Source organism: Salvelinus sp. IW2-2015, linkage group LG16 (genome assembly GCF_002910315.2).
Source record: "Salvelinus sp. IW2-2015 linkage group LG16, ASM291031v2, whole genome shotgun sequence".
Classification (NCBI taxonomy): domain Eukaryota; kingdom Metazoa; phylum Chordata; class Actinopteri; order Salmoniformes; family Salmonidae; genus Salvelinus; species Salvelinus sp. IW2-2015.
The window spans coordinates 13,959,589-13,987,066 of NC_036856.1; the positions used below are offsets into that span (position 1 = coordinate 13,959,589).

Consider the following 27,478-nt stretch of genomic DNA (forward strand, 5'->3'; position numbering starts at 1 on the left):
ACGGCCTAGGAACGGTGGGTTATCTACCTTGTTCAAGGGCAGAACGACAGATGTTCACCTTGTCAGCTCGGGGGATCCAATCTTGCAACCTTACAGTTAACTAGTCCAACGCAATAACGACCTGCTTCTCTCTCGTTGCACTCCACAAGGAGACTGCCTGTTACGCGAATGCAGTAAGCCAAGGTAAGTTGCTAGCTAGCATTAAACTTATCTTATAAAAAACAATCAATCATAACCACTAGTTAACTACACATGGTTGATGATATTACTAGATATTATCTAGCGTGTCCTGCGTTGCATATAATCTGACTGAGCATACAAGCATACAAGTATCTAAGTATCTGACTGAGCGGTGGTAGGCAGAAGCGGGCGCGTAAACATTCATTCAAACAGCACTTTCGTGCGTTTTGCCAGTAGCTCTTCGTTGTGCGTCAAGCATTGCGCTGTTTATGACTTCAAGCCTATCAACTCCCGAGATGAGGCTGGTGTAACCGAAGTGAAATGGCTAGCTAGTTAGCGCGCGCTAATAGCGTTTCAAACGTCACTCGCTCTGAGCCTTCTAGTAGTTGTTCCCCTTGCTCTGCATGGGTAACGCTGCTTCGATGGTGGCTGTTGTCGTTGTGTTGCTGGTTCAAGCCCAGGGAGGAGCGAGGAGAGGGACGGAAGCTATACTGTTACACTTGCAATATAAGAACATCCAATAGTCAAAGGTTAATGAAATACAAATGGTATAGAGGGAAATAGTCCTATAATTCCTATAATAACTACAACCTAAAACTTCTTACCTGGGAATATTGAAGACTCATGTTAAAAGGAACCACCAGCTTTTATATGTTCTCATGTTCTGAGCAAGGAACTGAAACGTTAGCTTTCTTACATAGCACATATTGCACTTTTACTTTCTTCTCCAACACTTTGTTTTTGCATTATTTAAACATGTTTCATTATTTACTTGAGGCTAAATTGATTTTATTGATGTATTATATTAAGTTAAAATAAGTGTTCATTCAGTATTGTTGTAATTGTCATTATTACAAATATATATATATATATATTTTTTTTATTATTATAATAAATCGGCCAATTAATCGGTATCGGCTTTTTTGGTCCTCCAATAATCGGTATCGGCGTTGAAAATTCATAATCGGTCGACCTCTAGTTGGAACATTGCTTTGGGGACTTGCTTCTGTTCAGCCACAAGAGCATTAGTGAGGTCGGGCACTGATGTTGGGGGATTAGGCCTGGCTCGCAGTCGGCGTTCCAATTCATCCCAAAGGTGTTTGATGGTGTTGAGGTCAGGGCTCTGTGCAAGCCAGGCAAGTTCTTCCATACCGATCTCAACAAAGCTATTTCTGTATGGACCTTGCTTTGTGCACGGGGGCACTGTCCTGCTGAAATAGGAAAGGGCTGTCCCCAAACTGTTGCCACAAAGTTGGAAGCACAGAATCATCTAGAATGTCATCGTATGCTGTAGAATTAAGATTTCCCTTCAGTGGAACTAAGGATCCTAGCCGGAAACATGTAAAACAGCCTCAGACAATTATTCCTCCTACAGCAAACTTTACAGTTGGCACTATGCATTCGGGCAGGTAACCCTCCCCTGGCATCCGCCAAACCCAGATTTGTCCGTCAGACTGCCAGATGGTGAAGCGTGACTCATCACTCCAGAGAACGTGTTTCCACTTCTCTAGAACGTGTTTCCAATGGCGGCGAGCTTTACACCACTCCAGTCGACGCTTGGCATTGCACATGGTGATCTTAGGCTTGTGTGTGGCTGCTATGCCACGGAAACCCATTTCATGAAGCTCCCGACGAAACAGGTCTTGTGCTGACGTTGCTTCCAGAGGCAGTTTGGAACTCGGTAGTGAGTGTTACAACCGACAGACGATTTTTACGCGCTACGCGTTTCAGCACTCGGAGGTGCCGTTCTGTGAACTTGTGTGGCCTACCACTTTTCAGGTGAGCCGTTGTTGCTCGTAGACGTTTTTACTTCGCAATAACAGCACTTACAGTTGACCGGGGCAGCTCTAGAAGGGCAGAAATTTGATGTACTGACTTGTTGTAAAGGTGGCATCCTATGATTTATTTATTTATTTATTTTATTTCACCTTTATTTAACCAGGTAGGCTAGTTGAGAACAAGTTCTCATTTGCAACTGCGACCTGGCCAAGATAAAGCATAGCAGTGTGAACAGACAACAACACAGAGTTACACATGGAGTAAACAATAAACAAGTCAATAACATGGTAGAAAAAAAAGAGAATCTATATACAATGTGTGCAAAAGGCATGAGGTAGGCAATAAATCGAATAATTACAATTTAGCAGATTAACACTGGAGTGTATATCATCAGATGATCATGTGCAAGAAGAGATACTGGTGTGCAAAAGAGCAGAAAAGTAATAAAATAAAAGCAGTATGGGGGGTGAGGTAGGTAAATTGGGTGGGTAGTTTACAGGTGGACTATGTACAGCTGCAGCGATCGGTTAGCTGCTCGGATAGCAGATTTTTAAAGTTGTTGAGGGAGATAAAAGTCTCCAACTTCAGAGATTTTTGCAATTCGTTCAGTCGCAGGCAGCAGAGAACTGGAAGGAAAGGCGTCCAAATGAGGTTTTGGCTTTAGGGATGATCAGTGAGATACACCTGCTGGAGCGCGTGCTACGGGTGGGTGTAGCCATCGTGACCAGTGAACTGAGATAAGGCGGCACTTTACCTAGCATAGCCTTGTAGATGACCTGGAGCCAGTGGGTCTGACGACGAACATGTAYCGAGGTGGTGGTGGCACGTTGAAAGTCACTGAGCTCTTCAGTAACGCTATTCTATTGTCAATGTTTGTCTATGGAGATTGAATGGCTGCGTGCTCAATTTTATACACCTGTCAGCAACGGGTGTTGTTGAAATAGGCAAATTGACTAAGAAGAAGTCAATTGTATATATAGTGTATGTCAGAAGGATAAATTGATAATTGATCAAATAACATAGCGCAGGATGTTACACATAGTAACCAGTCGACTTGAAAACAGTTTCCTCCACTGGGTTGATGTGGAGACCACAATAGGCCCTATAGTGATGGAGGAGAGCAGGAAATGATGGATCAGGGAGGCTGAACTACAACACTTCTCCTTGACCTGCCACCTCAGTTCCAGGAGAGACGCTTCGCTGGCACTCATAACACCTCTGCACACACAGCTGGTCCATGTGCTCAGCACTCCACAATGAGCCACAATGCCCCACTCAACAACATATTACAGTAACTATTATAGCAGCTTCCTTTAACATAGAAGACCATGGTAAAGGGGTGGGGTAAAAAAAAAATGGGCAGAAATATCAGATATCTCATATTTAAACAGTCTTGAAAAAGAAACTAGCTGCTCAATGTCTAATTTTCAGAATATTTCATCAGGCTTTTGTGAATCCCAGTGTCTAGACATAATAATAATAATAATAATAATAATAAATGCCATTTGGCATACGTTTTTAACCAAAGCAAATTAAAGTAATGCATGCATACATTGTTGTTGTTAACACTGTATACAGAAGAGGCTAGAATAAAGAGAAACATGAACCGCAAAGCTAATAGGAGAGTCTGACATCATCTAGTGGCAAACTCAGGCAACGCATGCACTGGCCACCTAGTAATAATCATACAAGACCACAAAAAATTATCTTACACATTCTAATCCCACTTTCCAACAGAGTCTTGAAGGTCTAAGCATTTTCAAAAATATAATGTATAGCAAATACTATTATCTTTATCCAAGATCAAGAGGCTCAGTTTTACACTAATGAGTTAAGGCCTGTAAATGTCTGTGGGTTAGCCTACCTGTTGATGACATGTGGGGAACATTCAGGGTTTCGACCCATACACTCCAGAGCAGCACAGTAAGAGCCAAGGTTAGGCTTCAGACCAGCCTCTTCTATCAGAATGAACATACGGCCAATCTGGTTTAAAGTGCCCTGGAATACAACAAGGAGAGACACACTCAGGATAATTCTCTATCTTATATTCCACATGGGGAGGCCCTGCATAATTTCTACACAAGTCCGTAAAATACCACAGAATTGCAGCTCTACATGCCATAGAAATACAAGACTGAGCTGTACTTACCTTCTTGGCCCAGACCCTCATCATGATGTTGTAGAGTCCTATGTTGAGCAGGTTGCGTCGGCTGAGCATACGGTGGTGGCCGAGCAGAAAGCGGTGGGCTCTGTCGATGTCCCCACAGAACACACAGGCCTCCAGGTAGCAGCGCACACTGCGCTGGATGTCGCCGTACACCCTGGCCTCGCTGTTATCCTGCACGAGCTCAGGGCTGGCCGACACAGCCCACTGGTTCAGCTTCCTCTCCAGCTCCTCCACCTCTGCCAGCTCCCGGGCCTTGGCCTCAGCCTTCCTCTCCAGCTCCTCGGCCCTGTTCCTGGCCTCCGACAACTCAGGAGTCGGCTCCTTCAAGGCTTTCCCCTTCCCTTTGGCTTTTCTAATAGGGTTAGCAACCAGTGCAGCTGCCATAGTGTGCTCGTGCTTTGAAGCTGCCACGGTGTGCTCTTGGTTTTTCAGAGTTTTGCTCTTTTTAACAGTTGATGCAGTCTGTATTCCTGCTTTTGTCGATATGGTTTTATGTGAGGTACCTGGTAGCATCAGTTTGCCTTTGCTGGTTTTCACAGGTTTATCCTCTAGTCCTAGCTTCTGCTTCAGTTTCTTTGTTTTAGTCTTCTTCTCCTGGCTCAGTTTCTCCATCCAGCGGGATTTGGAGGCTGAGACATCTTTGCCCTCTCCTTTACCAGTCTGACCCCCTCCCTTACTAATAGTCTGTCCCGCCTTGGACACCTCAGTCCTCTCCCCAGACACATTCTTGGGACTGTTCCCTGAAGAAGCCCTTATCCCTGACTTGGAAGCTTTGACAAATTGCACCTTTTCATGTTGGACATCTACAATGACGTCAGATTGGAGTTGCTGGATCCTGGCTTCGAGCACTGCAAAGAGGAAGGGAAGAGAGAAAATAATGAAATAATCCGATAGAAAATCAACATAAGAATGAGGTATCTCATGCATGCTAAGAATAGCATGCAAAATGTAAAACCATTGACCATTTCCAAACCTAGTAAAGCAAGTAGGCCTATGAATACGCACCATCCAGCAGCTGAGATTGTTCCCATACTCGTTTTTTCCCATCTTCTTTCTTTGGGATCAGAGCTGAGAAATGTCTTCGTTGTGATGTCCATGGTGGCTCTGCAAGTAGAAGGTGTTGTGAGCTTTTCTTTGACAAAAACTGACACACTGAATGCACTGTGACTTTAGTTGTGTTTTTCAAAAACAATCCTGGGACATTCGCAGATCAGATGCCAATTCGTGTTGAGGTTTAGAAATAAAATTGAGCAAATATTGCATTGACGTTATTGACAGGCAACGACCTGCAAATTCATAATATGGAGATCCTAATATAGTTACATAAGCTGTAAATAGTCATTTAGCTCATCTCTGCGTTTACAAACGTGGTTTTAAAATCTCGACAGGATGAGAATTGAGCATGGGTATGTAATAGCTGGTCAACTACAGCTGGTAAATGAATTATATTATAATACTAGTAAATAGTTATCGAGAGATACCAAATATTGCAAGGATATTATAACTAGTCATGACAATGCTGTGCTGGAACTCACTCGTGCACCCGTCCCCTTGGCTTGACATACAGTAAGTAACGTTAGCTAGATAGCGAGGGACAAAACATACCTGAAATGTGCCTTTCAATGTTATTCCGGATTGTAAGGCAATGGTCGGCATATGGCACACGACGAACACTTATTTCCAACAGTATGCGACCACTCAGACACTTTGGAAAGGTACAGAGTCTCAAAAGTGACATGTTGACATAATAACCACATTACTTTTTCCCCACACTAGGCTGCCATTTTGAATTACACCAGCTAATCGAACACAATGGATCTGAGTACAGGCACGGATAGAAGAGCACCGATAAATCGAGCAGTGTTTGTTTGGAAAGAAGAAGGTACAAGATTTTTTCTGAAATGGAGTGTAGAATATTTCCAATTAAACAAGGAATCATAAATATGCAATTTGTGAAATGTATGCATTTCGCTACACTCGCTTCAACATCTGCTAACCATGTGTATGTGACAAATACAATTTGATTTGATGCGCAAAGTTGATTTTGTTTTACCTTTATTCTCAGTGAATAATAACTTTTATGTTTGTTGAAAATGAAGTTTTATTGTATTATTCGGGAATATCTGATAAATTATAGAAATTATGACCTCTGCTGAAAAAAATAAATGACAATGAGTTTCAAACCTGTATATGACCTATATCACCTATAGGTGGCAGCCTCACCATAAAATAAGTAGAACAAAGGTCAAACTAGGTGTAACACGTAAGTGGTCTTGCGGGTACAATTATGTGTTGGTTGGAGGGAAAAATTGCCACATCACAACCTTTTGGATGGCTTCCAAATAGCACTGATGAACTTTTGAAACACATTTGAACTGCCAATCCACGTTGTCAATGTGTAATTACGATATAACACCATTTAAAAAAATAATCATATTAGTTCTGCTTGTAAATTGGTTCGGTTAACCCTACTGGTGCGATGCATACAGCCCCTCTGTTCACTACAATATCATACTCAGCATACCCTTTGAAACAAATGCACAGTGCTTCTGCAATACAATGAGATTCACTTACACTCTGCATCAAAATTGAATATTCTTTCATAGGCCCTTTTCATTGTATCCTTAATTGAAGTAATGCAGAAAATAAATTCTACATCGTTCTAATAGCCTGCACGCCGTTTGACCTAACAAGTGTCAGATTCCTCTTGTCACCCGTAAAGCATTCCTAAAGACTTGTGCAGCCTTTTGTGTGAGGCGCTGGAAGTTAACATAAGTACTACTTGAGAGGCCAGGCTGGGAAATGCGGTCCACGCAGTACATCTTTTCTCAATGGAGGTGGTGGTTGGGATCACAGTCACAGCGGTTGGTGTCTGCTGCTGAGATGTAGGTGAGGATCAGGAGGTGTTTSTRGRTARGGTTCACGAGCAGGGCCCCTCGACAGGCTCGTTTGATGTGGTTGGCCTCTGTCGGCGGCTGGCTCTTTACGCTGGTGTGACAGTCATTGCCGGGTGAGTGACTGTCAATGCTTGGGCCAACAAAAGGCGAGAAGACAGCCATTCATGGCCCTGATAATAGCCAGGCCAGGACAAGGCTGCCATTCTCACACACTTTGATCATCTGGATTCTTTGCACACCTCTGTAGGGGCTCCCTTTTTGTTTTACAGATGGACGCTGTTTTGAAAGTTCACCTGGCCAGGGAAACTTGATGGAGATGCTTTGTGAAATGCTTGTGTTGGTAAATGCTTTTGGCATGTGTGTGTGTGTGTGTGTGTGTTCCTCTCAGATGGAACAAATGACATTCCTGTGGAAAAAAGTTTTTTGAGATGGCTGCTTTAGGCTGTCCAACTGACTTCCTAGAGGAGTCATTCTTGGACATGTCAAATATTAGTCATAATGTTGAAATGGTCAAGAAAACATATTTTGGAAATGATTATGTGTGTACTGGACAGTATATGTATAATACACTCAGTGGCGTACTGCAGTTTCTGAGCAAACTCCCCCACCCAAAAGTATATATATATATTTTGTTTTGGTGGATTTTTTGGGTGGGAAACAGCTAACTTCAGACAATTCTACACATTTTACKATGGGGCAAAGATTTWAAAAAATTGRAGTGTTATAGCTAATTTCATGCTATTCTACACAATTTGCAATGAAGCTGAGAGAATTTAGATTTTTAAAGCTTTTTTCCTGCTATTCTACACATTTTGCCATAAGGCTGCAATAAAATTTTGCAGTTTTACCACTAATTTCCTGTAATTCTAAATGTTCTGTCATGGTTTATGACGTGTTCATATGCTATCTGGGGAGGGGGCAGACCTCCAGGGTTCACCCAACCCAAGCCAACCTCCGCCTTGCAGGGGGTGCAGGGGTGTGTGGTACGCCAGAGTACAGTATATGCATAGCCATTTATAGGAAATATGTTTTCATTGGTCATATTACGTAAGTATTCATTATTCATCTTCTCTTCCGAATATTGACATAAATAACATTTTTAATTACAAGACTTTCTTTTGTTCGTTTACCAAACAGATTGAGCAAATATTTGAAGTATGAGTGTCAACAGTGGATTAATACTAACATCTTGACCATTCTGACTCACACCACTCTCACAGGGTTTCCCACACAAAGAGGCAAGGCACATTAAGATGGTTTGAATTAGTGAGTCATCTAGGAAAATATTGTAAAGATTTTTTATGCTGGTATTTACAAGTGCTACTTAATGGAATAATGGCTGAGACTACAGAGGTGCATGTAACACTTTGCCTTTGTGATGCTTAGTMATTCCCATCACTGTACTTAATGCTAGACTCAAAGTACCCTTTTGGTTCTTGTCCAAAACCTCTGAGGGGTTTTAAAATGCTGAGCCAGCAGAGGTCATTACAGTAACTACGTCTACATACCGCTATCTCTGTGTCTCACCTTATCAGTGTTCTGATTATCTGCTTTGGTATCACTGATGTGCAAAATCACAGCTACTTAATCACACCTGTCATGTCTCTTTTTTTCTTCAAAAAGCCACAGTTTGTGCTATCGCCCTGAGATCTTCTCCCGCCATCGTAGCAGGATGAGGATAGCTTCTGGGTCTCTCAAAACAGTTCAGTCCATCAGATAGGTGCCCCGTTTATTACCAGGACACCGACAATAGTCACGAAGCAGGATATGCAAATGAGCCATGCTCTGACTACGCCACGGCACAGTGATGGTGGTGGTTTGGTCAGTTCCTGAATGAGGCCTGGATGTTTACTCAGTCACCCACAGTGTGTGGCACAGAGATATCAAGAACACGTGCATTGGTCCAAACTGGCAGGAAGTCGACAAGTGAAGACAGATGAATTTGCATATTCACAGAGGTTATTTTGTTATAATAATTGATTGGCYGTGTGTTACACAGTGCATTCGGAAAGTATTCATACCCCTTCACTTTTTCCACATTTTCTTACGTTACAGCCTTATTTTAAAATGGATTAAATACAATAAATACAATTAAATACAAATACAATCAATCTACACACAATACCCTATGCTCATGCTGGGAAATGGGGCGGCAGGTAGCGTAGTGGTTAGAGTCAGTAACCGAAAGGTTGCAAGATCGAACCCCAAATGTATTAAAAATAAACAGACTCAAATTTAGCTCAGGTGCATCCTGTTTTCATTGATCATCCTTGAGATGGTTCAACAACTTGATTGGAGTTCACCTGAGGTAAATTCAATTGATTGGATATGATTTYGAAAGGCACACACCTGTCTACATAACGTCCCACAGTTGACAGTGTATGTCTGAGCAAAAACCAAGCTATGAGGTTGAAGGAATTGTCCATAGAGCTCCAAGACAGGATTGTGTCAAGGCACAGATCTGGGGAAGGCTACCAAAAACCTTTTGCAGCATTGAAGGTCCCCAAGAACACAGTGGCCTCCATCAATCTTAAATGGAAGAAGTTTGGAACCACCAAGACTCTTCCTAGAGCTGTCTGCCTGGCCAAACTGAGCAATCGGGGGAGAAGGGCCTTGGTCAGGGAAGTGACCAAGACCCCGATGGTACCTCTGTCAGAGCTCCAGACTTCCTCTGTGGAGATGGGAGAACCTTCGAGGAGGACAACCATCTCTGCAGCACTCCACCAATCAGGCCTTTACGGTAGAGTGGGCAGATGGAAGCAACTCCTCAGTAAAAGTCAAATGACAGCCCGCTTGGAGTTTGCCAAAAGGCTTCCTAAAGGACTCTCAGACCAGGAGAAACAAGATTGTCTGGTCTGATGAAACCAAGATTGAACTCTTTGGCCTGAATGCCAAGCGTCACGTCTGGAGGAAACCAGGCATCGCTCATCCCCTGGCCTATGCCATCCCTACGGTGAAGCATGGTGGTGGCAGCATCATGCTGTAGGGATGTTTTTCAGCGGCAGGGACTGGGAGACTAGTCAGAATTGAGTGAAAGATGAATGGCGCAAAGTACAGACAGATCCTTGATGAAAACCTGCTCCAGAGTGCTCAGGACCTCAGACTGGGGGCGAAGGTTCACCTTCCAACAGGACAACGACCATAAGCACACAGCCAAGACAACGCAGGAGTAGCTTCGGGACAAGTCTCTGAATGTCCTTGAGTGGCCCAGATAGAGCCCGGACTTGAACTTGATCAAACATCTCTGGAGACCTGAAAATAGCTGTGCAGCGATGCTCCCCATCCAACCTGATAGAGCATGAGAGGATCTGCAGAGAAGAATGGGAGAAACTCCCCAAATACAGATGTGCCAAGCTTGTAGCGTCATACCCAAGAAGACTCAAGGCTGTAAAAGCTGCCAAAGGTGCTTCAACAAAGTACTGAGTAAAGGGTCTGAATGCTTACATAAATATGATGTTTTTTTTATTTGATAAATTTGCAAACATTTCTAAAAACATGTTTTTGCTTTGTCATTATGGGGTATTGTGTGTAGATTGATGGGGGGGGGGGGGGGACTACGTAATCCATTTTAGAATGTGGCTGTAACGTAACAGAATGTGGAAAAGTGAAGGGTTCTGAATACTTTCCGAATGCACTGTTTTTACACATTATGTCCCTTGTGAATTTAGTAACTTTCCCACAGCTGTTACAAATAGACGTTAGCTAACACATTGTTACAGCAAATGTGAAGACATTTGTATACTCACAATAGAAATCTGCCTTTAAATATTTTGATAAGAGATAAAAGAGCAGAATTATTCTATCATGCGCTTAAAAAGTGAAAGGTCAGGGGTGAGCAACTGAAAGAATCTATAAGCCATCAGACTGCTGAACACTTGAACTGGACTGACCACCTGCTCTGATTCTCTGCACCTTACTCACGCACACCCACACAGACATACACAAATCCACACATATATATTCATGCTACAAACACATCATAGCTGCTGGCATACTCTTATTATGATTGCTAAATACTGTACAATTTAAACACTTGCCCCTCAATCCCCTTTTTCCCAAAACACGTGTAAATATTGGACTATAATTATTCTACTGAGCCATTTACATTATGTTCATAGTCTTATCTTTTATTATTTCTTATTGTTGTTGCATCATCAAGAAGGAACCTGTAAGTAAGCATTTAGTTGGATGGTGTATACCATGTGTATCCCATACATACAATTACTGTAATAAAACTTGAAGATCAGCAAGAGAAGTATAGAGGGAAAGAGGGGGAGAGAGAGTGAGTGAGATAAAGAGAGGAAGGGGAAGAGCAATTGAGCCTCAGAGTGAGCGAGAGGGAGAGGAAGGGAGAGAGAGAGAGAGAGAAAGAGAGAGAGAGATTAAGTCCAGAAACAGGGAGTGAGTCAGTGGAGTTAGCAAAAGAGAGAAAACAATTAATAATAGGAGCTATTACTGAGGGATCGTCAGTGCTAAGAGGGAGGTCGAGTTTCAAGCCCTTTTGAAGACTTTGATGGTACAAAACAGGCCTCATTACAGAGATATTATCTCCATTCATACACTTACAGAGCCGCTTGGATCCCTGCTGGGAAAGATTAGGTTCCTTCGCTTGTGAACATCCTCCTCTGGTGCCCGGGCTGCAGAGTTCTCTCAGCTCAGGGCGCACCCTGGCTGGGAGACGCAACGTGGGAGCCGACTGAAAGCCAGGGAGGGCTCAAACTCCCAACAAGCAAGCCCATTCTCATTTGGAGAGAGAACTGCGTCACACCAGAGGGCCCCCCACCGGCTACTGATCTCTGAGTTTAGCATATGCCTTGTATTTTAGGATAGGGAACCAATGAGCTTTGGGCCTCGTTTCTTAACGATCATCACATTGACTAAAAGTCTTGAATGGACTTGGATTCTGTCATATAGGCCTACTGTATTTAATGTTATACTGTAAGTGTCTCTAACTTTAAGCATCAGCTGTCAGAGCAGCTTACCGATCACTGTACCTGTACACAGCCCATCTGTAAATAGCACACCCAACTACCTCATCCCCATATTGTTTTTGTTTTTTTTGCTATTTTGCACCCCAGTATCTCTACTTGCACATCATCATCTGCACATCTATCACTCCAGTGTTAATACTAAATTGTAATGATTTTGCCTCTGTGGCCTATTTATTGCCTTACCTCCCTAATCTTACTACATTTGCACACATTGTACATATATTTTTCTATTATTTTATTGGCTGTACATTTGTTTATCCCATGTGTAACTCTGTGATGTTGTTTTTGTCGCACTGCTTTGCTTCATCTTGGCCAGGTCGCAGTTGTAAATGAGAACTTGTTCTCAACTGGCCTACCTGGTTAAATAAAGGTGAAATAAATAAAAAATAAATATTATAGTATGTTTTGAACTGGTTACTGAGAATAAGGTGCACACCATGATAAATATACAAGAATGTGGTTAAATATGAAAAATAATTGAACAATGCGACATTATTTGAAGCACCATATCCACCTGGAAATATCCATACAATTCATTTTGGGTCATTCATATTCTACAATAATATGTCTAACTTCAATAACTAAGGATACTGTATGGGTCTATAGTCAAGCCACAGACAGCAATGCATGAGCTTGTGTCTAGCTTTGCACTGACGTTTGGATCCAGGACACCACAAAGCAATCTACTGCAACATCTGACATTCAGATGAGGGCAGAACCTTTGTTCTTTGACCTCCGGGGAAGACTGACTTTTAAATAAGAAGTTATACAGTACATAGCATGATTGTATGATTTTAATTATGGCCAATTTTCAGAGAGGATGGGCAACTGGAGCTTCCGGGGGATGGCCAGAGGGGCCTTCATGAAAGAGTTCCCTCTCCATGAAGTGAAAATAGGGATGACCAAGCAGCTGGCATATGAATAAATTGGAAATAGAAGAGCTATCATAGAAATCAGCTTAAAGAGTCATTCAAGTCAAATAGAATCCCAGAGAAACACCCCAAAGAAAAAAACCCTGACCCAGTTATTTGAGCTATCTTTTTTAATGGTATGTAGACCTACACGCCCACAGCATGATGTAAAGTCTACCAGCCACACGTAAATGTAGATGTATACTCTTTATTGATTACAATTAGATTTGCATATTTGTATTTAACTTCACACATTGTTGAGCAGGCATAAGCAAAGCCAGCTGTGATAGGTCTTCTAGTACTTCAGAGGACATTGAAGAATATTGTTTTCCATTACAGCGCTGATAGAGAGAGCTGGAGCACCCTATAACAATTACACAGGCAAGCCTGTGAACACTCAGCTGTCCTGAGAACTATTTAAATTTTTTTGAAGATTGGGAAACAGTTTTATACAATGCTAACATAAAACACATCCCCTATGTGTGCTGTGCTCTCCCGGCCCAGGCTCCTCCAGTCTGGCAACAGCACAGGCAGGCAGCGACAAACAGACAGTTATTCCGCTGGGCGGAAGAGGGGGAAGAAAGGACAGTCTGTAGGAAAGAAGGAATAAACCTACTGGAAGTCAAAAGACACTGCAGCGTGGTTTAATTGGGGGGGAAAATGTGATTTTTACTAGGGCCTATGAAGATAAATAGAGAGAGAGGCTTTGATGAGGAGGTCCACTGTATCTAATGGCCAGAACAAGCAGGTAGACAGGAATGGCTGCCAGGGTTTAGGGGGGTTGGGAGCTGTGGGGGAGAGAGAGGGCAGCTGGCCTCTGTCTGACTGGTCTTTTATGATGGGAGAGGGGGGAGAGGGGGGAGAGGGGGGAGAGAGGGGAGATATAAGGACAGCCAACTCCTGGTAGCAGTTAACAAGCTAAAGAGTGTGAAGTGACTGTCGCCCTCTCTGTGCACGCACCCCTCAAACACACTTCCACCCCTGGACACCGTGGTCGCCCCGGGGTGGTACACATCATTGAAACCGGGAAGTAAGTGCCGCACTAACTGGATAGACTCACTTTAAAACATGTGCTGTGGAGTGCTGCGGCTGATCTCATAGCACCGTCGGCTGGCGGAAACAGATGATATCAAATATTTCATTTTGGTGTAAAAAAAGAAGAAAAAAGGTCAACACAGCCTACAGTACAGTTACAGTTTTGTCATCATTTCGTTATTAATGATTGCATATAACAGTGAACTTGAGCCACTCTTCAAATACCATCAGGAATAAACTTAAGGAGTGAGGACAGGACAGTATATGGACAGTTTTGACAAATATTTAATGTAATGCATTAGGGTGTTTTTCATTTCTCTGAAGCCAATGACTCTGAGTCCTGATTCACAGAAAGACAGGATGTGAAGTAGTAAAACACGTGTTCACCATTACCACCCTGGTCTCACGAATCAAAGGTGAACATCAGACACCGCCTCATAGAAACATTAACACAGGTGACCAGAAAGACTTCACTGGAACAGCTCTACCAACACTCCCCTCTGCCGTTGTTTCCGACATATTGATGCAAAACAGGGGCGAAAACTAAAGCCCCTTTTAATCTGTCCCATGTGTCTACAAACAGTCCAGTCTCAGGTGTCACAAAAGTCCACCTCCCATGTCACTTTACTGGAGTTACTTTCTTACTGATGATTTGACCTGGGAGAACTCCTCACCATCTTCAAGAGCTGGGACAACAAAGGTGTTTGACTTGACACTTTCCAGTTGACACTTTCCATGAAGCAATAAAACCTACAGTTAACCGGCTTAATGACACTCATGGCTTTCTAGGAACAATGAATAGGAGAACAATTCTGCGTTTAGAAATTAGAAAAGGGAGATGGTGCAAAGCCTCTCTCGTTTATTTTAAATAGTTATCAATGATTGTGGCCCCACCCCTCTCCTTTCAACCCCCCAGATGCAAGCCCTGCCCAGGATAAAATGCAGGACAAGCCCAAGCCTCCCATTCCACACAGGAGAAGGGACTGGCTGCACAGGAGAGAGTGAGGACATTCATTTACTGCTTCATTGCGTTATACAGGCAGACAGACCTGACGCACACTCACTGACTGCCTCTCTCACTCACTCACTAGCTGCTGCCTCTGTCGCTCTCTCCTTCATACACACACTGTCTCTCAACCCTCTTCCTCCCTCTCACTCTGCCTCTCTCACATATACACAGACACACACACACACACACACTCTAACTCTCATTCTCCCTCGTTCTTTTACTCTCTTCTCTTTCTCTCTCTCTCTCTCGCTCTCCCTCTCTCTCCCTCACACACACACACTCACTCTTTCTGTGACTCTCTCTCCCTATCACACTCTCACACACACTTACACATGCACACATTCACTCTCTCTCCTCATTCAACTCATTCTCAGCCACGGGTCAGCAGCACAGACAAGCACCTTATTCCAGTCCAGCTGGAGAGAGAAGCATCGCAAGGTGCATGCATCGCAAGACAGGACACTGACTGACTCTGCAGCCGTAAAAGAAGGACGCAAGCCAAGGAACAGAACAAGCTTTCGGAGAACAAGGAAACAACATAAAAGAACAGATTGCTTTTGGCAATGGATTTACAGAGTGAATCGTTTTCCAGTGAATAAAAGCTGAAAGACAAAGAGGAGATCATCAGACACACAAGTTAAGAAACAAACTCATCTGGGAAAGAGGACTGGTTGGAAGCCCAGGTTCCTCTCTGCTCTGCTGATTGGAAGCCCATGTTCCTCTCTGCTCTGCTGTTTGGAAGCCCAGGCTACTCTCTGCTCTGATCCTCAGTGACAGGGTCTGCTGCCCCCTCGATCATCACCCCTTCCCACCCTCAGAGAGCGACCACTCACCTGGACCACACAGCCCGGGTCTCCAGCCAGCCAGCATGCATACTGCCTGTGCAATGTGCACCTTGGGAGTCTGACCCACCATGTGCAGATGGATGCCACCCGTCGCTAGTCTCCGTCCTGACCTCGCTGCCATTGGCACTGCGCACGCTGGGCTTCCGCCCCTTCCCAGTGCTGCATCTCTTCGGTTGGCGTTCCTCACCCTGCTCCTGGTGGCTGGCACAGCTCTGGGGGGCTGCCCGCTCGGGGTAGGGCATGAYCCCCTCCAAGTACTGGCAAGAGGCATCAACTGCTCATGGACACTGGAGCGGCACACACGCAGTTACAATCACCTAGAGGGCGACGTCCGACTACGGCGGCTCTACTCCGCCAACAAGTTCTTTCTCTGTATTGACAAAACAGGCAAGGTGGARGGCACCAGACGGAAAAACTACGCTGAAAGTGAGTAAGCTGACACTATCTCCCCTTTCTATCTTTCCTATGTGACGGAGAAGAGATGGGATGCCTATTGTCTTTTATGGTGGTGTAAACTCTCTGATCTTGCTACTTTTATAGCGGTTCATAGGAGTTTCACTGGCTTGTATCAGCCTTTTGCGCCTATTTGTGCCGCGTTTGGAGCGGGAGACGTTGCGAGGTAAACTGTGAATTCCACAGTGTGGTTTAAGCCACCTCATGGGAAACCCAGCACTGTGTTTACAGCAAGGCAGACTTGAGGAAAGACATTGTGCATCAGTTGGTCGTGCAAACTGGGCTTGGGAAAAAAGCTTCAATTTCACAGGGGATTAACATGTCAAAACTGTGTTGAAAATATTCCAGTTGCAAGGGGCAGATGTACCCACAAACCATTTCTGTCACAGTTTACATGGGCACAGCAATTTTCCATTTTTCTCACCAAGTTTGTCTAGCGCTRGTTAAGGGGATAGTCGGCATAATTTGGAGCCTTTGTGATTTAAACTGTTAAGTACAGACCCAGAATCAACCGRTAACTCAGATCCTGTGTGTGTGATAACTTCTGATCAGACCAGAGAGCTGGCTTCACATCCGTGTACAGCAGGTGCACTGGGCTCGCCAGCGCTGTATCATTTATTGTAGGCAGTCAGAGAATTTCCACATACCCATGCAACGTGATAAATCTCCTAACACATACCTACAGTATCATCAAGTATCTTCCAAAAATGCCTTAAACAGATCAGACCTCTTATCACCTGCTACCATCTCATCTCAGTATGTTCAGTTGTCCTAGTTTTTCCAGATTGGACAGCACTGTATCTGATGTTAGTAATAAGGACACTTGAGAGGAGGGAAGTGGTGTCACTCACTCCACGATCTCAATCATTGGTGTCTTTCAGACCTTTGACCAGGTCTGACAAGTTGTCGCTGGTCATGAACTGACTTCCCAGTGGCCACTGGACAYCCTTGAGACATTTACACCTTTGACGGTTATATTTATCCATTTAGTCGTTAATGCCTTTTTACGCCAGTGGGTGAGTCAGGTTTTTTCCATGCTACCGAGGTAACAGCAGGGACTGCCCAGTCAGTCTGCCACTGTGTACAGCCTTATAACAGTCGGGTGACATTTGTTAACTAGACTACTCATCTGGCAGACAGATTTATACCTCACACACGCCAACATAAATTCACATTGACTTGAATTATCACAATTCAAAATTGTGTCGGTGTTCGTTTCCCTCAAATGGGGATTCAAATTTTCATATTGGTGGTTAAGATGTCAGATATAATCATAAAATGTAACTCTCTATGTTTGACACTTTAAAGGGAGGCTGAACTTCCTGATTTGGCCTCGTTTGGGTCATTAAGAAACGTTAACGGCCCTGACTCAATTCAAATGTGAGTTGGTTTCGGCGTGTGGTTTGATGTGGGTGTCTCGTGTGTGTTCACAGGTGGAAAGAGTTAGCCAAATCTTCTGCCAATTAGCTTCAGCTGGCTGGTGTGCGACAGTGGCAAAGTTGGTTTGACTTTAGATGGCCTATCTTCGGGCTAGTTAGGGACCGTCAATAAATTACACAATGTAAATAAGACAATATTTAAATTTTGCACACCTTTTAGTTCTCATTAAATTCTTTCAATATTTGTATGCAAATTTCTACAATTTAAATGTGGTTTGAGCTTTTTAAGTTATTGAAATTTGGAGCAAATGGAATTTTAACATATTGTCCAATGTATATTTTGTAATTTACCGATGCTCCCTAACTAGCCCCATAGGGATATCCAAAGTTAACCCAAATTTACCATAGGCATTACGATCGGGTCCCGTGCAGCTGCACGCCAAATTGATGATTACTTGTGTGCTGCCAGTTGTGGGCAGGGTTGAAACAAACCGAACCGAACCTTAATTTACATTGTGATGCAGTCATGACTACAAAACTCAGTTTTGCTCTTTAAAGGCCCAGTGAAGTCAAGCACGTGATTTTCCTGTGTTTTATATTTCCACACTATGAGGTTGGAATAATACTGAAATTGTGAAAATGATAATGCCCTTTTAGTGTAAGAGCTGTTTGAAAAGACTACCAGAAATATCAGCCTGTTTTGGTGGGATGGAGTTTTGGCCTTTCATGGTGACATRAACATGTAGTAAATTAGTTAATAGACCAATAAGAGTTCCAAACCTCTGCCAATCAATCAAATCGTATTCATCACATGCTTCGTCAACAATAGGTGTGGACTAACAGTGAAAGCTTACAATAAGAGCTCATTTTCAGTTTTCCCCTCCCCACTCAGACCACTCCCAGAAAGTCCTGGCAAAATTCTTGCTTGAGCAATTGGCCTTTGCAAAGAAGCCATTTGTATTTKTTTTTGACCAATTTAATTGAAAACAATCACAGTAAGGTACTTAATTGTTACCCAGAAATGTTAGATACTGAGATAAAAATGTCTGCATTGGACCTTTAAATTCATTGGCGCAGCAGTGGAAATGTTGAATTGGCATGGCAAGGGAACTTAATAAGAGGACTGTAGCTAGCTGAAACTAAACTTTTTCATGCTCCCTTAGAAAGCAGGAAAAGTGATGCATCTGGATTGGGAGATTTGTGGCTTTCCATGATCTTGTCAGAAGTGGTTAGTCGGTTGTACAGAGTGGTTCCCCATAAATGTGCTGCCCCCAAATGCAATGCTGTCTTTACCCACGATCCTCTCATTTCCTGCCCTGGAAAGAAAGATTCTCTATGAACACTACAGCACAGTGAGGGTGTGTACCTGCCTGTACACATACAGCAGCACCCTGCCAAACCAGTGGTCATTCAGGCTTTGCCTTGAAATTAGTTAAAGGGACCATGTGGTCGTGATGTGGTCATACCTCACAATGAGACAATCTGGTTCGGTCTATTCTGAGGTCTAGTTTGGGTTCTGTGTTACCACAGGCCATTGCATAAAGGCTTTTTCAATTAGACTTAAAACCTCTTTACCTAGAGAATTCCTTGATACTGATATGGTCACTGTGCTATAGATTGGAGATGGACGACTGGGAGGAAGCTCTGCATTTGTAATGAGCTTCCATTGACACAGATACAAGAGTGCAGCACAACTGTCCCGGTGAAAAGAGAGCACATTATCTTTAAGTGGCTTGGCTGGCAAAGTAGATTTTTGTGTTGAGTTGACTAGATTTTATCAAGTGTCTAATACAAGATGAAGAAAACAGCAATTACTTTATTATCCAAACATAAATCTCACATTCTGTGAGCACATCACACATGAGCACATGCATACACGTGCAAATGTATATGCATGCACGCACGCACGCACGCACACACAAACTTACACATTCAAACCACTCACCCACAGCAGACTCCTTGCTCCTTCCCACACGATTTAATGTTGCTGGTGTGAGTGGGGAAGCACAGCTCAGCAGAGCCCTGAATACTGTCCAGTGCGAGGCCCCTCCTTGTCCTCTGTGTTGCCCTTACGGTCTGTCAACACGGCTACATTGCCCCGACAGCCCTGCTACGCCCTCGCCCCACTCAGTTTTTCCAGCTCATGCTTCCAACCTCTCAGGTGCAGAAACAGTCGGAATTAGTCAACAGGCACTCTGCTAATTGAGGTCGGAAAATATTGTATCAATCCCAGTGGACCAGAGTATGGAACAGCTGAGGGAAGAAGCTGGGACTAAGAGAGATGGAAGGGACTGAGAGAGAGAGATGGAAGGGACTGAGAGAGAGAGATGGAAGGGACTGAGAGAGAGAGATGGAAGGGACTGAGAGAGAGACAGGGAAGGGACAGAGACAGAGACAGAGAAGGGACAGAGACAGAGAAGGGACAGAGACAGAGACAGGGAAGGGACAGAGACAGGGAAGGGACAGAGACAGAGACAGAGACAGAGACAGAGACGGGACAGAGACGGGACAGAGACAGAGACAGGGACTGAGACAGAGACAGAGACAGGGACTGAGACAGAGAGAGGGAAGGGACTGAGACAGAGAGAGGGAAGGGACTGAGACAGAGAGAGGGAAGGGACTGAGACAGAGAGAGGGAAGGGACTGAGACAGAGAGAGGGAAGGTGGGGTTGAAGAGAGCAGGTAGCAGTCTGAGACCAAAAGGTGAGCAAAGGAGTGATAGTCCAAAATCTAAATGGTTGGGATATCTGAATTAATTCCACTGTGTATGAGACCCAGATAGATGCTGATTCGTGTTCTCATATTTGTGTTTAGATACAATATGATACCACCACTCTACAGTGATGTTCTTAGAGTTCAGTGGAATATTATACTGAATGACTAAATGATCTGTGGTATATTGAAATGTAACACTTCTTGTACTGGTCTGTACACGATTTGTGGCCAGATATCAATTGCATAATTTGGAAATCCACTCCAAGGTGCAGTTCTGTCTGAAAAAGCATCCTGTTCTGTCCTGCTGATTTTGAACACACAGGTCAGATATCAATTCCTGAAACGTGTTATTGTTGCAGCCAGACCTAATCCCCACAGCTCTTTAAAGTATTTGTTAATCAAATCACCTAAATACCCATCAGCCATGATAAAGTGCCTGGCAAACCAATGGCAGATAGCTTGCAAAAACCACACTGGCTAAGTAGGCCTTCATTTGTGTGTCACCAAGGGGCTAAAAATAGCTTGTTGAAATAATAATGAGAGGAGAGAGTTTTCTTTTTGACTGATTGGGGTTCAACATGTTTTTCTTTTTAGCCAATGGTGGAGGTACAATGATTGAAGAGAAAAACAAATCAATGTATTTACAAAAGCTCTGAAAGTCGGCACGAATCATATCCTGTCCAAGGTCATGGTTCATAACTTACGAATTAAGCAGAGCACAACAGCTGTCGAGGTCAGACCGACCTCCACACGATAAACCCCAACAGCCAATCACTGAGTAGGGAGACCAATAAAATCACAACACAATGTTTGATGTTCCTCAGCCAGCCTTAGTCCAGTTCAAAATACATATTGGATCATTATGCTTGGCCAACCTCGTTTACATACTTTTTCCTTTTTTCTCATGTCAGGTCAGCATGAAATATAGTTGGCAGGCGTGCCAATGAATGAGCCATGTTCACATCTCACTTGAAAAGGACACACTGTTGAAATGAAGGGTGTGTGTGGCTAAGAGTATCAAACAGTTGAGCAGCCTCCAGACTATGACACCGCGTTTAACCTGAGGAAATAAGGTAATGTGACAAGTATAATCAGAGAAGTCACATTAAAATATGTCTGCTTCGCTATGTGTCAGTTTGCTGTTTTACCGTTCTTCATCTGTGCAGTTTACACTGGGAGGAGGTGGGTCCTGTTTACCACATTTCCCTTAAGCTTAGCTTTGCAACATCTTGCTGTTTGATGTGCGACTTTCCTTTGCAATGAGTTCATGAGTATTTGACTTGGACTGGGCCCATAGGAAGAAAATCTTCCACCCCTCTAGAATATGTTGTGGAAAGGATTTAAACCCATTTGAGAGAGGGGAAACTGTCACTCACTGGCCAGAGAAGGACTAGGTTGAACTTGAATTGGGTAGGATAAATTATTTTACAGGCAACTAGCTGCTTGTAAAGACCTTACAAATTGGCCTCAGCAATGTCCACGTTATGATATTTATTGTTTAGTTRCTAAAATACGAGTTTATTTCTGTTTATTGTAGCTAGAACTTGCTAACAGTTAGTTTTAAGGGTTCCTATTACAGTGTAATTACATGTGTGATTACACTGTAACAAGTATTGTAGTTAATTGTAATGACTCTAATAACATGTAACTGGCMGTAACTGCAGTCTAATTACAGGTGTAACAACAAATGCTCATTACCATGCTTGATACAAATGGGCACATTTCCACCATTTGTTTCYTTTRTTCTCAGTTGCATCTGATTCAGTACCAACTGTCACAAAATTTGAATCTCTCGTGGACAGAAGCACTAGGTGTCCAAGGTTAGAAAGGTTGGAGGCTCAATAGGCTCTAATTACCTACCCATGAATACGCACTGTTCAACAAATTCTCCACTCAATGTTGTCACTAGCAGCTGCACCCCAAAAGTGTATAATCTGGGTGAACTTGGTTGAGTTGACAAAAACAGATCAGATATAGGTCAACCTCACTGACTGGGGTCTACCATACAAATGTCATCCCAGATTGTAATTTCAAAAATTACTTATAATTAATGTGTTGTTGCCCATTATGACAACCTGAACCTCCTTGCCGTCCAAGTGGGAGGATAAACCCACTAGTACACCACAGAGTACATGTACTATCTGAATAAGTACAATGTAATTAAACAAGATTTAGCTAGTTAAAATGAAGTGTATCTTAAGGGCTACGTATTGTAATTGTAATTATTGTGTACCTACATAGTACGTCACCTATGTACATAGTTACCCATGAGCAATTACCTTATACTTATTTACTACTCATTCCCCAGTGAAAACAAACTAAATATGAGCATCTAATTTAGTCAACTTAATTGCAACATTTAAAAATACCTTACATTTCTTACAAAATAATGAGGATTTATATTGTTGTATTAATAATTTGATTAATTTGAATAAACAAAGATATAGGCCTACTCAATAACATAAAATAACGATTTTAATAGTGGTGACTCAAATCTACAGCCTATAGATGTGTAGCCTAGCTAGCTAGCTAATTCAGAAAAAACGGTATTGTATTTTTCCCCTACACCTCACTTTTCTATTTTTGGAGTTATTAAATAAAACCGATCAGAATTCCGAATAATGCCGTGAAGTAATGCTGAAAAATGTTATGTGGGGTGTGATGCTGTATGGAGGACCCGGCAAGCCAGCCTATTCCCTATAATGTAAACTCCAACAACAATAACTTCAAATGTATAACTTCAAATGAAACCAAATCATTTGCATTCTTGACTACTGGTTTCAATTTAATTTTCAGCCAACTTACAAGCAAATACTTTTWGAATTTATTGTTACAAATCAGCTTGCAAGGTTGACAGTCAATGTTTGCCCTAATAGCCTGCTAATGTTATGTTAGCACTATATGAGTCAGCCAGGCGCTATCAGCACCTAGCTTACAGCTAAATTAAAGTAAACCAAAATTTTGGAAATACATAACGCCATCTAATCAGTTAACAAAAAATGTTAACTACCGGTATATACAGTCATCTTAGCCAGCAAGCCAGCCAGCTAAAGTTAGTTATTTTAGCCTGCTAGCTAGCTTAGCKAGCTAACTAGCCTAGCTAGCCAACCACCACGGTTGACATAGCTAACGTAAACTCGTACATCGCCTTGGTCCGTACAATTGCCCTTATTTTAGCACCCCAAAACGTAATACTTCCAGATCAACTGTAATGTGAATACCATTGTAAAGCACAATTTATCCCCTTTCCAACAGAATAAATTACATGACCTAAACGCTGCCTGTTTCTGCATAATTCAAGCAGGCAATGAGCCCCGTCGGGTCTTTTTAAAAATGGCGGGTCTTTTTAAAAATGGCYGGTGGGGAAGCGAAACTAATGCGTGAGAGTGAGAAGTTGCTTTTTTTCACTCGATCTGTCCAACTTATCACCTTATCGCCTCTAAAATGTAAATAAAACACTATAAAGAGTTTATATAATGTGCCATTACATGCCTATTTGAAGGTTTGTGTCGAATTTGAATCGGGTTTTTAGAGCGGTGCTAAAGTGATCTTAGAAGTAAACAGCGGCTTTGAGAATGATGATCGCATGCAATGAAGACGCAAAAAATGACTAGGTATCCCCCCTTACCCCCGTCACTTTCCATTTCTTGTTTTTAAAGGATGAGAGAAGTGCTAAACCTGGTGGAGAGAGATTGTAAGACAGAAATAGTTGCTTTATGCTTGCTGTACGTTACGACATGACACGTCTAGATGTAACGGAGAGTCCGTTTTTACCATGTCGATCAATGCTTGAATAGAAACCTAGTTCACACCCCCGATTTTGAAGTCAACACAGTCCCATTAGTTTTCTTTGTAGCCTCGTTTGAATGTTGCGGTTGCGCACATTTGTACGGAATGGGGTGAGTTTACGTTAAGTAGTAAGCCAGAGAACAACACCAACTAGTCTAGCACAGGTAAGAACCCACAGAACTTACTGATAGACAGATGAGTTAGCTACCAAAGAAGAGCCAAGGAGAGAGGCACTTCAGAGGGAGAGGCCTTTTTACCAGCCGAGGGAGAGTCAGTTAATTGAATAGCGATATAGTAAGGTAAATCCAAATTGAATTTAAGCGGTTTATCTCCATCACTGCTGACACTCACAATGTACCGGTAGGTCGGTAGGAAACAGAGGTTGCAGGCTTCACATTCACGCTCCACACAGCACCTGGTTTCAGTCGGTGCCTCATTCCAAATTAGTCGAAACCCCATCCTTGTGGGTATTACTGCACCCAGCAATAACACACCTCCTTGGTATATTTCACTTTTTAAAAAGCTGTTGGGTCTGAATTGAAAACTAGCATTAGCTGTGGATGACGGAAAACTACTACAACTCACTCGCTAGCTTGACTACAACTACCAAATGCACAGGAGAAGAGATGCCGTTTTTCGCATGAATTTATATGCTTTCTTCTTCGTTGAATTGAATGTAATTACATGCTAGCATGGCTAGTAGCTAGCGTTAGCCAGCTGACGTTGACAACAGTGAATTGTGGGTAGTTCTGAAAATAAGTAAAATAATATTTCAAAACCCCCRAAAATAACTATTTTTATAGTTATAGTTCCAGCCTGTATTAGATAGAAAGTCACGGCCCTGCCTGCCTGTGGGGAAAACAGCCTGTTGTTACCTAGGTTACCCCATTGACTCACACCTAAAACTTGAAAAAAATTTAAAACATTTTTATTGTTGTCTGCTTGTTTTAGTCAATTACAAAACTACATTTAAGAAAAATACATGTCTAAAGATTAGTTTTAAACATTGCCTGCTCCTGAGCGTTCTCACTACTTAGAAAAACCTAATATTGAAGAGCTTCCCTCATGTCCCCTTCCATGACGGTGCTACCGGCCATGTGAGTGAGTGCTAGCTAGCTACCAAATGGAACATTAAGCTAGCCAAGACCTACAACATAAACAAACAGACTATACAGTCAATCAATCAATCAATCAATTTTATTTTATATAGCCCTTCGTAGTGAGTGGAGTTAGAAACGGACTACACTAAACAAGTTAAATGTGATACATCTCACAGACACACGTTAGCTAGCTAGCTACAATACATACGTATAGTTATTCCAAGACTAATATGAGTCATCAAGCCAGTCATTATTTTCTCTCCTTTATCCTCATTAAAATACGTCTCCAGTTTTGATCCTAATGAGAGGCACTGTGGCTAGCTAGGCTAGTTATCTACTGTAGCTATAACGTTAGACTACAGTACATTTTAGGTATAGCAAACACAGCTAGCTAACTAGCTAAACATGGCTAGCTTGGCTTGTAGTGGTACTAATGGTTCCTGTCAGGCTGTAGTCTTTACAAAGCCAGGGAAAATGAGACAACCTAGATATCCGACAATGTCCTGGCATATAGGAACATTGTTGAGACAAGTCCAATGGCTCTTTTGAACAAGGACAACCATATCTACTRGCTGTTAGCATGATCATACAATCAGCAAAACACAAAGGCCAGAATAATTGCTACAAATTATTATTTTTTGATCAGACAGCAGACAGCAGGCTCAATCAACCAATGACGTCACTGATTGAACTTTCCCAGGACGAAAACAAAAAATACAGCTATAATGCATAAGCCTGTATCAAATAAACGCCTGTTGTGTTCAGTGATTTAAGAAAATAAACGACCACACCGTGACTACAACTAAGTTACTAAGTCTTTGACCACACTAGTTGTGAGTAAAAACTCATGCTACCTATCCTTTAACATTACAAGTAACAATGGAAATTGACAACGCCTGTGTCTTCATCTGTTTCTTGTTCGTAAGCATTTTCCCATCCTGGAGTCTTTAGAGACCTTGTGGCAATCTGTGGTAAAGAAGAAGACTGTATGACAATTTAGCAAAGACACTACAATTAGCCTACTAGCCCTACCGTTCTCCAATCTATGATCACTATCATTTCTATAGACGGGTTGATTATTTAGCAACAAAAATGACGAGCGCACAACCATGGGGCAAAACAGATAGGTTGACTTAGACTGTTGACAACATGTAAGCTATATGTCGTCTCCAATGTTTATTGAAAACACAAATACATTTGTACAATAACTACTTGTTCTCTCTCAAATACATCGTTACAGTTGTTGGTTAGCTAGCTAAATGTCCTTGCTAAATGTCCTTGCTTTTGAAAGAAAAGCACATTTTTTGTCCATTAAAATAACATAAAATTGATCAGAAATACAGTGTAGACATTGATCATGTTGTAAATGACTATTGTAGCTGGAAACGGCTGATTTTTAATGGAATATCTACATAGGCGTACAGATGCCAATTATCAGCAACCATCACTCCTGTGTTCCAATGGCACATTGTGTTAGCTAATCCAAGTTTATCATTTTAAAAGGTCTCTGAAGATCTCGTACAACGCTGTGTACTACTTCCTTCACAGAACAGCGCAAACTGGTTCCAACCAGAATAGAAAGAGGAGTGGGATGCCCCGGTGCACAACTGAGCAAGAGGACAAGTACATTAGTGTGTCTAGTTTGAGAAACAAWCACCTCACAAGTCCTCAACTGGCAGCTTTATTAAATAGTACCCGCAAAACACCAGTCTCAACSTCAACAGTGAAAAGGTGACTCCGGGATGCTGGCCTTCTAGGCAGAGTTGCAAAGAAAAAGCCATATCTCAGACTGGCCAATAAAAATGAAAAAATAAAATGGGCAAAAGAACACAGACACTGGACAGAGAAACTCTGCCTAGAAGGCCAGCATCCCGGAGTCGCATCCCGGAGTTCTATAATTTAGCCCAACATGATGAAAATGTATGAGTGGGACATATTGACTAAAAACATGAAACATGGAGAAAAAAAAATCTCAATGCAGAGAACACCGGAAGAAGAATTATAATTGAATTACCATAGTGAATTATTGTAATGTTTGTTTATGTCTCAATTAATCCCATAAGGGATGGGTTGCCAGTTGGCGATTTGACACAAAAATACAATTTCCTTCATTCATAAAAAAAATGTAATTAATTGATTAATTAATTAATGTTGTTAGTATAGACTAACTATTAATTATTACAATTAATTACAATACTTGTTACAGTGTAATTACATATATATTTATC

The 27,478-nt window shown here is 42.3% G+C and overlaps 2 protein-coding genes across 2 annotated transcripts in view; one reads left to right on the top strand and one right to left on the bottom strand.

Annotated features, from left to right (window-relative positions):
- Positions 1-5,927, bottom strand: part of polrmt (polymerase (RNA) mitochondrial (DNA directed)) — a 93,313-nt gene extending 87,386 nt beyond the window's left edge. Inside the window, exons 1-4 of the mRNA XM_024003959.2 lie at positions 5,732-5,927; positions 5,132-5,230; positions 4,109-4,974; positions 3,824-3,957 (exon numbers count right to left, since the gene is read on the bottom strand). Of these exons, the coding sequence (XP_023859727.1) occupies positions 3,824-3,957; positions 4,109-4,974; positions 5,132-5,230; positions 5,732-5,864 (1,232 nt within the window). The 5' untranslated portion in view covers positions 5,865-5,927. The remainder of the gene's footprint in view (positions 1-3,823; positions 3,958-4,108; positions 4,975-5,131; positions 5,231-5,731) is intronic.
- Positions 5,928-14,958: 9,031 nt separating this feature from the next.
- Positions 14,959-27,478, top strand: part of LOC111975358 (fibroblast growth factor 22-like) — a 46,492-nt gene continuing 33,972 nt past the window's right edge. The window contains exon 1 of the mRNA XM_024003597.2: positions 14,959-16,240. Coding sequence (XP_023859365.1) covers positions 15,883-16,240 — 358 coding nt within the window. The 5' untranslated portion in view covers positions 14,959-15,882. The remainder of the gene's footprint in view (positions 16,241-27,478) is intronic.